The 15,016-nt window shown below is 31.0% G+C and overlaps 1 protein-coding gene across 5 annotated transcripts in view; it reads right to left on the reverse strand.

The window, feature by feature from the left end:
- tns1b (tensin 1b) overlaps positions 1-15,016 on the reverse strand; it is a 312,091-nt gene that overhangs the window by 254,070 nt on the left and 43,005 nt on the right. Inside the window, exon 1 of one of the 5 annotated variants that reach the window (XM_051119027.1) lies at positions 13,635-13,835. The exons of the other annotated variants lie outside the window; for them this stretch is intronic. Within the exon in view, the coding sequence (XP_050974984.1) occupies positions 13,635-13,649 (15 nt within the window). The 5' untranslated portion in view covers positions 13,650-13,835. Of the gene's footprint in view, positions 1-13,634; positions 13,836-15,016 lie in introns of those variants that run through there. 5 annotated transcript variants of the gene reach the window in all.

Below are 15,016 nucleotides of genomic sequence, written 5' to 3' on the forward strand. Positions count from 1 at the left end.
GCCTAACCGGCTAGGCCCAGCTTGGGAGACCAGCTAACCTGGTTATATCTGTATTTTTCATCAGGTTTTTAGCAGTGTGTCCTGATCTCTATAACCCCTAAAAATGCGCACCATCTCAAAACAAACCCTGCCACCCACTGCAGATGTCCATATTAGATTAGTTCCTCACAAAAAGTAGCTAAACAAATTTCCATCAGCGGAGTGTCTGGGCAGATATCCATCAGCTGCCAAGCCTTCGCTCAGTGTCTGTATAAAATCATAGAGGATGTGACTAGGCTGGCTTTATGAAAGGGAAATGAGATGTGTGCAAAAAAAAAATAAAAAATGAAACCAGGGAAATCTGTGAACTTGTGGATGCATAACCTCAGCCTGGGTGGGTCTCTGCTGCATCCTGTTTTCCAGAGAGCTTTCATGCAAAAATGGGAAAAATTGCAATTTTGACAGCTACTATGTTATCTTCCATTACAGACAGGCAATGATACGCCGCCGTCTCCGCTGATAAGTGTGTATGCCTTCAGGATATCAAACACAAGCTGTAGTGATCCGTGTTTCTCCAGAACAGCTCTGAGTATGTCCGACATGAAAAGGCAGGAGACATCTGGGTGGGGATCGGAGAGTCTTCCTGTTTGATATGAGAAAAAACCTAGAAGTGTGTTTGTTCCTCGAAATCAGGGCTTTTCTGGGAAATCAGGAGAGACACAGGGCTTAGTCTGCATTGTTTCATGGTCATTGTTTAGGAGAGTGAAAGGGAAAGTGGCCCTGAAGCAAACAGTCAGTCTACCTGACGCACCTCCTGTGGTAATAATCACAAACACGCATCTGCACTGCTGCATTTATCAAGCCAATCTTTCATCTACTGGATGCCCCACTGGCAGATCATTTTACTTGACTAGAAACGAGACAAAAACACTAGAAAAGTAAGATAATATTAAGATAATAATTATGTTTTGCATTACAAAAATCTGTTCAATAATTACAACTTTCTGCATTGCTATATTCTTATTACTACAGCATATCCAGCTTTTTTTCTTTCTTTATTTATTTTTTACTTTTTCTATACTACTATAATGCAGTATTTGTATGTGTTAGTTTAAAAAAAACCTACATATTAATAAATAAATAAATGAGCAATTTTTTTTTACAATTTAATTACAATTATCAATGAAAGTCAGTATAAAAACAACCAAAATAAATACATATTTCATGATATAAATAAATAAATTAGATGAATGTATTTAGATTTTAGGTTAGAGACAGGGAAAATAAATATTACATTATACAGTATTATAATATAATATTACACACATACACACACACATATATATATATGTTATAATACTATATTATAATAAATAAATAAATAAATAAATAAGCAATAATTTTTACTTTTTTAACAATTTAATTACAAGTTGGTACAAAAACAACCAAAATAAAAATTAAAATTAAAAAAAATTATGATATAAATAAATTAGATTCATGTATTCAGATTTTAGGTTAGAGGCAGGGAAAATACTATATTATAATAAATAAATGAGCAATAATTTTTATTTATTTATGTATTTATTTATTTTTAACAATTTAACTACATTTATCAAGTCAAGTCAAGTCACCTTTATTTATATACCGCCTTTAACAATACAGAATTGTGTACAGTATTAAATAGGAAATAGTACATCAACAATGCCATGGGCAACAATAAACACTCAATTTTTTAGGTAAAGGTAGTTAATCAAATACAATAAAATAAAATACAATATCGTGTGAAGAGAAAGTGTCCCCAACTAAGCAAGCCAGAGGCGACAGCGGAAAGGAACCAAAACTCCATCGGTGACAAATGGAGAAAAAAAACCTCGGGAGTATCAATGAAAGTTGGTACAAAAACAACCAAAATAAATAAATATTTTATGATATAAATAAATAAACTTAGATATACGTAATCAGATTTTAGGTTGGAGGCAGGAAAAGTACTATATTATAATTTAAATATATTATTTTAGATATTGCTATAATATTATTTATTCATATATGTGACCCTGGACCACAAAACCAGTCATAAGTAGCCCGGGTATATTTGTAGCAATAGCCAAAAATACATTGTATGGGTCAAAATTATTTTTCTTTTATGACAAAAATGATTAGGATATTAAGTAAAGATCATGTTCCATTAAGATATTTTGTAAATTTCCTACTGTAAATATAACAAAACTTAATTGTTGATTAGTAATATGCATAGCTGAGAACTTCATTTGGACAACTTTAAAGGTGATTTTCTCAATATTTGGGTTTTTTTGCACCCTCAGATTCCAGATTTTCAAATAGTTGCATCTCAACCAAATGTTGTCCTATCCTCAGACCATACATCAATTTCAAAAAACTGACCCTTATGACTGGTTTTGTGGTACAGGGTCACATATATATGAATAAATAAATAATATTGCCATTACATTTTTTTCCTTTCATTTTTGTTCTTTAACTTTGGGATAAAATATTACCATTTTCTTGGAAGGTTTCATGATAAACACCATGTAAGACCCTAAGAGAGATTACAGAAGCTCCGAAATCTTTTTCACTTTTTTTTTTTTAATGAAAAAAATGTACTTAACTTTCCACTAGTTTTCAAATTTGAACAATTCAAGTATAACCATCTATCACTTAGACTGCATAACAACTACTCTGACAGCCTGAAAACAAAAATACCTTATGCAGCGACCAAAAAACTGCACAAGCAGATGAAGCATTACAGTCCCATGCAGGAAGATATACTCTCCACATCTCCACAAGTACTGATACTGAATACAATAATATGATTATCAGTGCAATTTAGCCAATTGTTGGTTTAATTGAAATCGACCAACAAAGACATGAGGTAAAGAATGTGAACGGCCTTTAATTTCCATCCGTTAAGCTTGCTCAGCACGCTGTGGAGAAACGGTGAGAGTGCCTGTGCTTAATCAAATTAGATTTTGCATGCATTTGTGTGTGTGCGCGCACCCTGAGCCAGTGCTACACTCAGTCCCATATATGCAATTCAATCTTGAAAATGAATAACTCCCTCCAGGATAACTTCTGCAGACTCGTTTTCTGTGTGCACAGCAAAATGAGAGACTCGTTTTTACATTTTAACTCTTTCCCATAACTCATAACAATGTCAGTACAGGAATGCTGAGGTCTGGCAATCCACCATGACATCATATGATGTGCTAAGTGACTGATTTGAAACACTCTCTATAGGCAACAGCATCTACATTTCCCATATCAGGGTATTCCCATCAGTTGTATAATACAACAATATTTTTTTATTAAACCCAAGCAATATCACTATATGTACAATAATACACCTCTGAACCAGTTTTATTATACAAGTAATTGCAAACCTCAACATAACATCAGCGACTGGTGAAATCATTTACCCTTTCTCCTCCTCCTATTGATCCTAAAGCCATTCAGAGGATTGAACAAACTACAAATGGAGACATATGGCAAGCTTCTGACTAATTAATAGAAATTTCTCATTCAATGACTCCAGATTTCATCAAAGAAGAATTGCCTTGAAAACTTGCATTAACACATAAAATACAGGATGTTAAGCACAGGGAGTATGTAGAACACAAATAATGGTGGCGTTCACTTTAAAATTAAATTAAATTAATTAAATTAAATTAAATTAAATTAAAATTTGAAATTTGAAATTTAAATTTATTTTATTTAATTTTGGTCAGAGTTTACATGCTGTCATCAGTTAGTAAGTGAACTGTTAATTTCTCCAAAAAAAAAAAAAAAAAATAATAATAATACTAAAATAAAATTATATACTACATAAAAAGAAACAACATGACAATACATAATTTTTTTTTTTTTTTGCATTTTCAATCTACTTTATTAAATTGCTTTTTGACTGAAATGTTTGCTTTGACTGAAATAAAAATCATTATTTCAAAGCCGTTTCAAAGAAGTGTTGCTACTGTCAACTAAAGCTGAAATTAACTATTAAAAATAACTAAAACATTTTTCCAGTTAATTGAAATAATTGAAATAATTGAAATATTACTGAAATGATATATATATATATATATATATATATATATATATACACACACACATATATACACACACATATATACACACACATATATACACACACACACATAACAAAAAAAGTAAAAAATAAATAAAAAATAAAGTTCCCCTGGGAACTTACTTTATTTACTAAATTTACTAAATCTAAAATACAATAAAGCTAAATAGAAATATTAAAACAAAAACAAAAACTAATGGAAATAGGGCTGTCAAATGATTAATTGCGATATTATATAAATAGATACACACACACACACACACACACACACACACACATATACATATATATATTATATATACATATCTATATATATAATATATAAATAAATACATACACACACACACATGTATTTATTATTCATTTACAAATAAATATAACATTTTCTTTAAAAAACAGTGTGCATATATATATATATATATATATATATATATACACATATATATATACACATATATATATATATATATATATATAAATAATAGTATGGAAATAATACTTAAATATTGTCAAAGCAAATATTTCAACACTTATATATTGGATATTATCAACAGACTGAAAAATATTGTAATATACTTATTGTTATATAATACGCATAATACAATTTAACAATAGAAATGTAGATGTAGCAATTATATTACCTATTTTACACAATATTTACTCAGAATTCACAAAAAGAAAAAACTAAATCCAATATTCTAAAACAGATGCCTACTACTAATGACTATTACTGTTAATCAGCCTAACGGGCCTGGTTATCATAAGCCAATGCTGATTATCCCAAAATGGCCTACTATGAGGCAAAACATCATTTTATCACTGCTGAACACTCTCAAACTGAGGCAAAGGGAGAAAAGAAAATAGGAGGAGGGGAAGCAGGATTAGCCAAAGTATCCTGGGCCGCACCGGCCCCACAATGAAGCTTTAATTGGACTTCTTTTGTCTCGAAATTGAACATTTCTGTGTGGGCCTTTAAGAAGCGAGGGAAAGAAAAGGCAAAAGAGGAGGAAAACAGGGAAGAATATCCTCTTGAACTCTCTTCGCTCAGGATATTTGGTGGCAGTGTCTTATCAAAGCTCTAAGATGACTCATGGGGTCTCTTCCTCCACCTGAACACTGCTTATTTAAGCCCGCTACTGAATGGAAGCTAATCAGAGAGAGTGTGGGAACTCAAGCATACAGCCTAACAGAGACTCATCCTCACTAAGGAACCTTCAGCTATGCCAGGCGGCATTTTGCATTATCAAGAGTACACTGAAACAAAACGGTGCAGAATGATTCACAAAAGAACGACTGCATTAATGAATCATTTCAAAAGACCCTAAAATTGTCTTTAAAAACATTTAGTGCACTTACTAACCAATGTTAATGACATGTAAATAAAGACAGTGTCCAAAAAAGAAAGAAATAAATAAAATAAAAATACTATTTTAAAATAAAAATTGTAAATAAATATTCTATTATAGTATGCTGTTAAAACCAAAAACCACTATTTTATTAATGAATCAGTTAAAAAGATTCTAAAATTGCCTTAAAAAAAACATCTAGTAAAATAAATTAAAAAAAAAAAAAAGTAAAATAATATTCTAATAAATATAGTATGCTGTAAAAACCCAACACCACAATTTTACTAATGAATCAAAATAAAATAAAATAAATAAACAAAATAATATTCTAATAAATATATAGTATGCTCTTAAAACCAAAAATCACAGTTTATTAATAAATCGGTTAAAAAGACCCTAATTGTCTTTAAAAATATCTAGTGCACTTACTAACTGATGTTTATGACATGTAAATAAAGACACTGTCCAAAAATAAGCTAAAATAAAATAAAACATTTGAAAAATAAAAACAATATAAAAATAAATAATAAAATATGTAAATGTAAATAAAGGCATTGTTCATAAAAAATAAAATAAAAACCATTTTAAAATAAAAAAAAAATAAAAATAAAAACCTTTTTAAAAAAAAAGACAATTAAAATAAAAATATTTTAACATAAAAATGTAAAATAATATCATCATAAATACAGGATGCTGTTAAAACCAAAAAACACTATTTTATTAATAAATCAGTTAAAAAGACCCTAAAATTGTCTTATAAAGAAATAGTGCACTAACTGATGTTTATGACACGTAAATGAAGACACTGTCTACAATAAAATAAAATAAAATAAAATAAAATAAAATAAAATAAAATTTTAAAAAAGTAAATAATTTCTATTTTGTTTATAACTCACTCCTGAGCATTCCTCCAAAGGGAAAATGCTTAAACAGGAGAGGCATAACGGGGTCATGACAGCTTGACCCCCAGACTGCCATGTAATCATCTATGTGTTTAATGAAGGTTGTGCTTGCACATCCTCTCCATTATGGAAAAGAGAATGAAGCAATGAAAAGCCATAAAGAGTTTCAGGCGGTAAGACTCTCTCATCCCTCATTCAAACACAGTCCATTGTTAAGAGAGATCTGACTGTTCCTCGTGGGAATCTGTGAGGTGTCAGAAGACGCTGACAATGCCTTTACACAACATACATATATGCCCAACTATTTTATCACAAATATATATATTTAGTCATACAGTGCAATAATGGATATTTAACAGTGCTAGCTCATTTCTGCCTATATTTACATATTTACATTTTTTAAAAAGAATTTTAATAACATTAACAATTGTTTCCAGGATAAAAAAAATGGTAATTGCGACTTTTTATCTTACAGTTCAGACCTTTTTCTTGCAATTTGCAACGTTTATATCTCACAGTTTGGACTTTTTTATCATAATTCCAAGAACAAAAAGTGAGAAGTTAAACTGAAAAAAATGTAAGATAAACATGCAATTATGAGAAGAAATTGTGAGATAAAAAGTCTCAATTAACTTTTTTAATCCATTGCAGAAAAAAAACAGATGTAAACTGAATTTTGAGGGGGGGGAAGCAAGAATTACAATATATTTACTATTTAATTTAAATATTTAAATTTCTGAGTGAAATTTGTCACATTTTAAAGAAACTTAAATTTCTTTAAAAATCATGTAGACAACCAAAGACAAAAATAGATACAGTGTAAAATTATAAACTCTAAGCAGAACATTTGAAGATCATTAATACAGTGAAAACACATTTACTGCACCGCTGTTGTTCTCTCTAGTGCATTCTGGTTCCACTGCATTCATAACTGCTGTGTCTTTCCACATTGATGAATGGCCGAGGGGCATGTACGGCTGCCAAGGGAGCATTTTATGTAAGAGATAGCTAATCCCATTACCCCTAGCTGGAACATAGCAGTGTGCCGAACTGCCAGAGGCTGAGAGTATTGGCCCGTGACTCCAGCATTACAGCAAGAGTGGGAGGGAAGAGCCCGTCCCACCGTAACCTCCATGGATGACTTTGAATCACTTACACAAATATCATATCAATTTTTCCAATGAGACTGAACACTGTGTCTGTGTATGCATTCAAGAGAAAGACAGTGAAGAATATAAACATCGACTGTCTGAAGTCAGGGATAATGCTCATAATAATACTCCACTGTATGACTGAATAAAATAACCAGATTCTGAAAAAAAACAAAACAAAAAAAAAACAGGATGTGTAAGTTGTAATCTGTATTTATGCTAAATAAAATAAAATTAAATAAATGTATATATTTAAAAAAAATACTGTAAGTATATTTTATTATGCACTTTTTGTTTACTATAACTAAGGGGTCTAACTAGGAAGTAACCACATTAGGCTTTTCTTAGAAACAAAATAAAATAAAAGTACATTTTATTGCGCACTTTTTGTTCACTATAACTCAGGGGTCTAACTAGGATACAAGCACATTAGGTGCTTTCTTAGGAATAAAATAAAATAAAATAAAACATTTATATATTTAAAAAAATACTATAAGTACATTTTATTACGCACTTTTTGTTTACTATAACTGAGGGGTCTAACTAGGAAGTAACCACACTAGGGCCTTTCTTAGAAATAAAATAAAATACAATTTTGTTACACACTTTTTGTTCACTATAACTGAGGGGTCTAACTAGGATACAAGCACATCAGGGGCTTTCTTAGTATTAAAATCAAATCAAATCAAATCAAATCAAATCAAATAAAGTATATTTTATTATATACTTTTTGTTTACTATAACTGAGGGGTCTAAATAGGATATAAAGCACATTAGGGGCTGTCTTAGGAAAAAAAAAATAAAATAAAGTATTTATATATTTTAAAAAAATGGTATAAGTATTTTATTACACACTTTCTGTTTACTATAACTGAAGGGTCTAACCAGGAAGTAACTGCATTGGGAAAAAATAAAATAAAATAAAATAAAATAAAATAAAATAATAATAATAATAATAATAATAATAATAAATAATAAAATAAAATAGGAAACATACATCTTAAAAGTTTCTAAATTAATTTTTTAATCACAAAAAACATTATGTTTTTGTTGTTCTTGTTTTGTTTTGTTTTTTGGGGATTACTCCATTTGACATTTTAAAACCATGACTGAAATTGCAATGTCAATTCAAATTGCAATGGAAATTCAAATTATTTGAAATAAAATCTAGTAAGTAACTGCATATATAATATTTTAAATATTTTATTATTTTAAATAATATTTTTATTTTTTATTTTAAATAATAATAATAATAATAATGATAATTAAATAATAATATTAGTAATAGTAATAGTTTTGATTACATCACATCCAGTTAAAACTTTGTTTTTGCCCCTCCTAACCAATTTTTAACCATTTAATAAACCTTTTTCAGTCTCGTCAGTTACACCGTCAAGGCATTTTTGTTCATCATTCAGCATCATAACTTAATAGATCCAGCCCCCTAAAAAAATTTGCAATGCATCACTGACCCAAAAATATCAAATATCAACCCTCATTAAAGCCTCGCAATAGAGGAAACCGAAGCCGTAACATTTTATTCCCATAAGCAATCTGAAAGGTCACTGTTTTGGCCAGTTGCTCAGCAATACCATCCAGAGACTGTGTAAAAGAGCCTGTTATTTTGATCCACAGTCTGTGTCCATAAAACCCGTCACTAAGAGGCAGAACCTCCAGCAGGACCCGACCTGGAGACATGCCTCACTTGTGTAGACACGCTTCACTTGTGGGCTCCTATAGTGTGAAGTGCACATAAAGACCATCCTGAGGGTTAAATAGACCCCCTGAATGACCTGCAGGCACTGTGACCAGGAATTCAAGACATTCACAACACAAAGCCATCACGACACATCAGAACAGTTGCGCCAAAGCACCGTCAAAGCCCTGCGGCTTTTCATGGATCTGTCATCTGACTCTTTGTTATGGTCTGTGCTTCTAACCTTTGCCGGTGAACTCTTGTACATCGCCAGCTTATTTCCTCAGACCAACATGACTGGTGGCAGCTGATGTTAATGGACATAGCAGACAATGTGGGGAAGAGTGCTAATGACATGACTGCTGTTTTAAGTTCCTTCCCCCCAATGTAAAAGGCTTTTGTTTGTCCTTCCACGTGAGCAGCAATTGCAATGTATAGAATTGGTAAAACACTAATTTTTACGACTAACCTACAAATTATTCACCAAACTACAGTAATGATCAAATCCAACTGTATATACTACACGGTGCCTATACTGTTACTAATAAGGCAACCTGTTGCAGTCAACAACTGAGAATGTAAAATAAAAAATAAAAAAACTGTAAGAATCTACAAAGCTCATTCGATTTCATTGTTTGATTTGTAAAGTCAATCCAAAAATGAAAATTTACTCACCCTCAGACTATCCAAGATGTAGGTGAATTTGTTTCTTCATCAGAACAGATTTGCTCAGCAATGGATCTTCTGCAGTGAAAGGGTGCCGTCAAAATAAGAGTAAAAATACCTGATAAAAACGTTGAATATGTCGAAAAAACGTCAAATATGTCGAAAAACTCCCATCTCATGTTCTCCCTCAACTTCAAAATCATCCTATATCACGGTTTTAGCTTTTTTGTTAAGGGTCTTTGATCTTGTTTGCATGTTCACTTTGCATAGTACTTCTGCAGCGATGTAGGATGATTTTGAAATGATTTTTGAAGTTGAGGGAGGAAATACGATTGGAGTTTTTCAACATACCCTAACTGTCTTGAGCCAGAATACACAGAGTTCAGGGAGAGAAAGGCAAGACAAGCGTTTGAGATTAAAAAGTATTTAAATTGTGTTTTTTTAATTAAAATAACTCGTTTCACAAGATAAGAACCTTCTTCCTTAGCTGGGATTGTTTACAACCACATCTGGGATCATTTGAAGCCGCATTTAAACTGCATTTTGGAAGTTCAAAATCGGGGCACCATATCAGTCCATTATATGGAGAAAAATGCTGAAATGTTTTCCTCAAAAAGCATAATTTCTTTACGACTAAAGAAAGAAAGACATAAACACCTTGGATGACAAGAGGGTGAGTACATTATATGTGAATCTTTGTTTTGGAAGTGGACTTCTCCTTTAATAAGTAATATTGTTTCAAATCAAGAAACAGGTTTGTGTTGCCTAACAATAATTAACAATAATAATAATAATAATAATAATAATATAACTTTTTTGCCTCTTAGAAATACACATTTGATAGCAGCTTGAGTTAGAATGCAGATGTAGATTTATGTTCATTATCAAAATCAGTAATATCTGTAAAAATTGTAGCAACTTATTTTTTATTTGCTTAAATTGAACTATTCTATTTTTTTTTAATTAACCATTGCTCTACCATACATTTAGATCACGATAATAACGTAATATGGTTTCTAGGTGTTTGTATGAAAAACAGTAGTCTAAATACGTATAGTATTAATACATAAACGCTATAGCTTAAACACAAAATAAATACTGTAATTATATTTTGTTACTCCTCCTTCAATACATTTAAGACATTAATAATATAATGAAATTCGACAAAATATACCCACTTTTCTGACGCAATACCACTGTGCAGTTAGTGCTACTACAGTAAATCTGTGGTAAACGATGGCGATTTGTAGATTTGATGGCTGACTGTATTGTTGCGCGCAGTGTTTCTCCTGTTTGTCAGCACTGTTTCATCTGGATTTATACCAAGTCATTTGTGTCCTTCACTCAATTAAAGAGCTTCACACTGAATCTCACAACACTGTTTAGTGACCGAGACTCATTAGCGCACCTGCTTTCTTAAGTTCGCGCCGCGCCGCCATTTGAACTTTGATCCAAGTGGATAAACGGTCCGAGTGGCACGAATGACCAGCGCTCTTTCGTTCTGCCTTTGTAGCATAAACATTATATCTAACATTTATCTAACTATTTTTATGTTCAGAGGAAATTTATATCACGTGATAATCACCGTTATCGATTTATCACCCAGCCCTAGTGGATGGACGTTTTCACTCAAGAAAGCTTTATTACAGATTATGAATTTAATATATTTACCAGGAACAATGGTTTAAAGTTAAAACACCTTAATGATGGATTTGTTTCTTACAAACATGCAGCTTTTTGCTTCACAAGACATTAATTGATGGACTGAAGTGGTGTGGATTACTTGTGGATTATTGTGATGTTTTTATCAGCTGCCTGGACTCTCATGCTGACGGCACCCATTTACTGCAGAGGATCCATTGGTGAGCAAGCGATGCTAAATTTCTCCAAATTTCTGTTCCCATGAAAAAACAAACTCATCTACATCATTTTTCTTTTACTTTTTACATGCCTAGATGCTAGAAAACAACAAGAAAACCAGATATTTTAGTTTACAAGCAACACAAAATTCATTATTTTATCCTATAGACATTATAAATTCAACTTGAATTGCATTGAAAACTCCTCTCACATTTTGAAGCAGCCAGAATTCTATTCTGAGTAGGCCTAACTTGACAACCTTAACCTTGAAAAGTCTGACATCCGCAAACAAAGGCACTTAGACATGACAGGAAAACTGCAAAGGCTTATCACCTCTGGCAAATAGATGTAAACAATGAATCCAGACTGCTGCAATCCCTAAGCAGTGCTGGATTGGTCAGTTTAGTAAACAGGAATATCGTCACTGGTTTGTAGTTCGCTGAAGCAATGTCTCGTAACACAACTCACTGACAAGTCTGGACTTGGAGTGTGTTGGTTACACTTTATATCTTGTTTTTCTTTACCCAGATTTAGAGGCCGATAAGATAAGAGCTGAAAAGCCACAGCCGGAGGAGCTGTGATTAAAATATGCAATGTAATACATAATGTAATGGGTCATACTGAAAGAACATTACATGAACTGCTACCAGAGAATCTTCACCCTTAATCTAAACTCTAAAAATACAAAATATCATTCAAAAGATTTGGTTTTCATACACTGCTTTGCTTAATAATGTAATCGAAATACAACCAAATTTCTTTCTAGTACTAATTAGCCATAATAAACCCATTCTTTGAGACTATAGAGGGGTCCAAAAGTCTGAGACCACTAGTAAAAATACACTCTTTTCTGTACTTATTGAATCGCCAAATGGATTTTTAAAATACCTTTGATTTAAATGAATACGCCAATGAATCATTCAGACCATTTTGTGAACAATTTGCTGACAAATCAATATCTTGTCTTGTAAGTTTTATTCTGTATAATAACAACAACCTCTTTAAAATGTATCTTGATTCTAAAACTTTCTAAACTTTTCCATGATTTAGGATTTTATTTATTATCATTATTAGACAAGCAAAGAATAAATATCTGAAATGTAACCCTATATAACCCATACTGTTTTTAATTTAATACATTTAATTTAATTTTATACAAAAATATCTTTATAAAATGTACACAACCACTTAAAAGTTTGGTGTCTGTAAGATTTTTAAATAATTAAAAAAAATAAAATAAAAAGATGCATTTATTTGATCAAAAGTACAGTGAAAACAGGAATATTGTGAGAAATTGATGGTTTTAATATTTGACTATATTTTAAGATTTTTAATTTTTAATTAAATTTAATTTAAAGATACATTTTCATCGGCATTTATTCCAGTCTTCCAGAACATCTCACTCAACACAAAACGTTTAACATGATCATTTTTAACATTTTATTTCCAAGTTAGTTGCAATAAAAAGCTGCATTTATTTGATTAAAAACTAATTAAATTATTTGAATAAAAATTGCGAAATATTGTTAGATTTTTTTTGTTTTAATACATTTTACATTTAATTTAATTTAATTTAATTTAATTTAATCCAAAGATATTTTCATCTGGGAAAATTTCCCAGAACATCTCAATGGACACAAAATAATTTTTAGATAAGTGACCTAGAAACATTTAAAAAATTAAAAAAATTACTGCAGAATATAAAATACTTCTTGTCTTCATTTTTCAAAACCCAACATTTTATTTCCAAATAAAAAAAAAAAAACAGACACAAGATCCAGATTTTTCCATCAGACTTTCGAACCCCTCTGTACAGTATATTACATATAATAACCTCAAGTAAATGTCCTTTTTCCACATTCGGACATCATTTCTCACTAGTCTGTAATGTTCCATGTCGCCTATGCAGAAAGTTAGAGAGGTCAACAAGCAACTCACCGTCCAGAGGGACATCGCACGGCCTTCAGCAACAATTATCCCGTCAGTCTAAGAAGCACCTCAACAAATCCAACCTCACTTTTATCATACAGAAAAACTGAATTTGTGCATTTACAGTCACAGTCCTGCGTATATGTGTATCCCAGCCCTCCTCAGCAGCGCACACTGAGAACAAGAGCCTGGATGTCTGGCCTTTGTTCTGACATATTTCCTGAGCTGCATTGTTAGCCATGGAAAGGAAACACATGCATACTCGCACACACTTTTCCGCGAGATTCTCCCGGGGGGACGCGATCGTCGGACAGCATGCGGCGTACTAGGAGCCCGACATTGTTTTTTATTCCTTCACGCTTTTTCAGAGGTCAAAGTTTAACCTGTGCCTCGCACAGGACTACAGTTAAAGAGAAGACTCTTAACAGTCATGTTGATCATTGACAGAAGTTTCCAAGCCGTCTGACCGGACCATCAAACCCCCTCTGGCTCTGACATGACATTATTAGAATAGGAGGCCTTATTTACAAGTTCTCCACAACAGTAACTAATGAGCGTGTTTGACTCGAGGAGGTCAAAAGCCGAGGTGTGTAAAACATAATTAGCTGCTGTCACAACACAACTCAATAAAAGTGAGAGACTCTCAGCTCCACTGAAGACATTTTACCATGTTTCAAATCATTCTGCAGATTTTCCACAAGAATTAGTGTAGAAATTATGTATCTGGATCTGATGCAACCAGAAAGAAAATGAAATTTGCAGCTATGTATTAACATTCACCATTAAATACATTGGACATCAATTAAAAACTAGAAGCAGCAATATTTAAAAAAAATAATAAAAAAAAAAAAAAAAAAAAAATAATAATAATAATAATAATAATAATAATAATAATAATAATAAAAGTTCTTGTTTTAATTGACTCCAAAATTTGATGGGATTTTTTAAAATGCCTTTTAGGGCTTCCAATATCAATAAATTATGTTTAACACAAAAAAAAAAAAAACAAAAAAAAAAAAAAAACTATATCTGTTGAGTTGTTCATATAATAATAATAATAATAATAATGATAAAGTGTTATTAAGACAATAAATAATATTTCTTATTATAATAAATTATTATTAAAAATAATACATTATTGTTATTATTATTAATAATAAGAATAATAAGAATAAACTGTTATTAAAACAAGAAATAGTTATAATAATAATAATAATAATAATAATAATAAAGTGTTATTAACAATAAATAATATTTCTTATAATAAATTATTATTAAAAAATAATAAATTATTGTTATTAATAATAACAAAATTAATAATACTTATCACAGAATGTAAAAAAATCAAATTTATACACAGCAGAAAACATGTTTGTGTACCACTGCTACTA

Source organism: Labeo rohita, chromosome 9, assembly GCF_022985175.1.
Source record: "Labeo rohita strain BAU-BD-2019 chromosome 9, IGBB_LRoh.1.0, whole genome shotgun sequence".
NCBI classification, from domain to species: domain Eukaryota; kingdom Metazoa; phylum Chordata; class Actinopteri; order Cypriniformes; family Cyprinidae; genus Labeo; species Labeo rohita.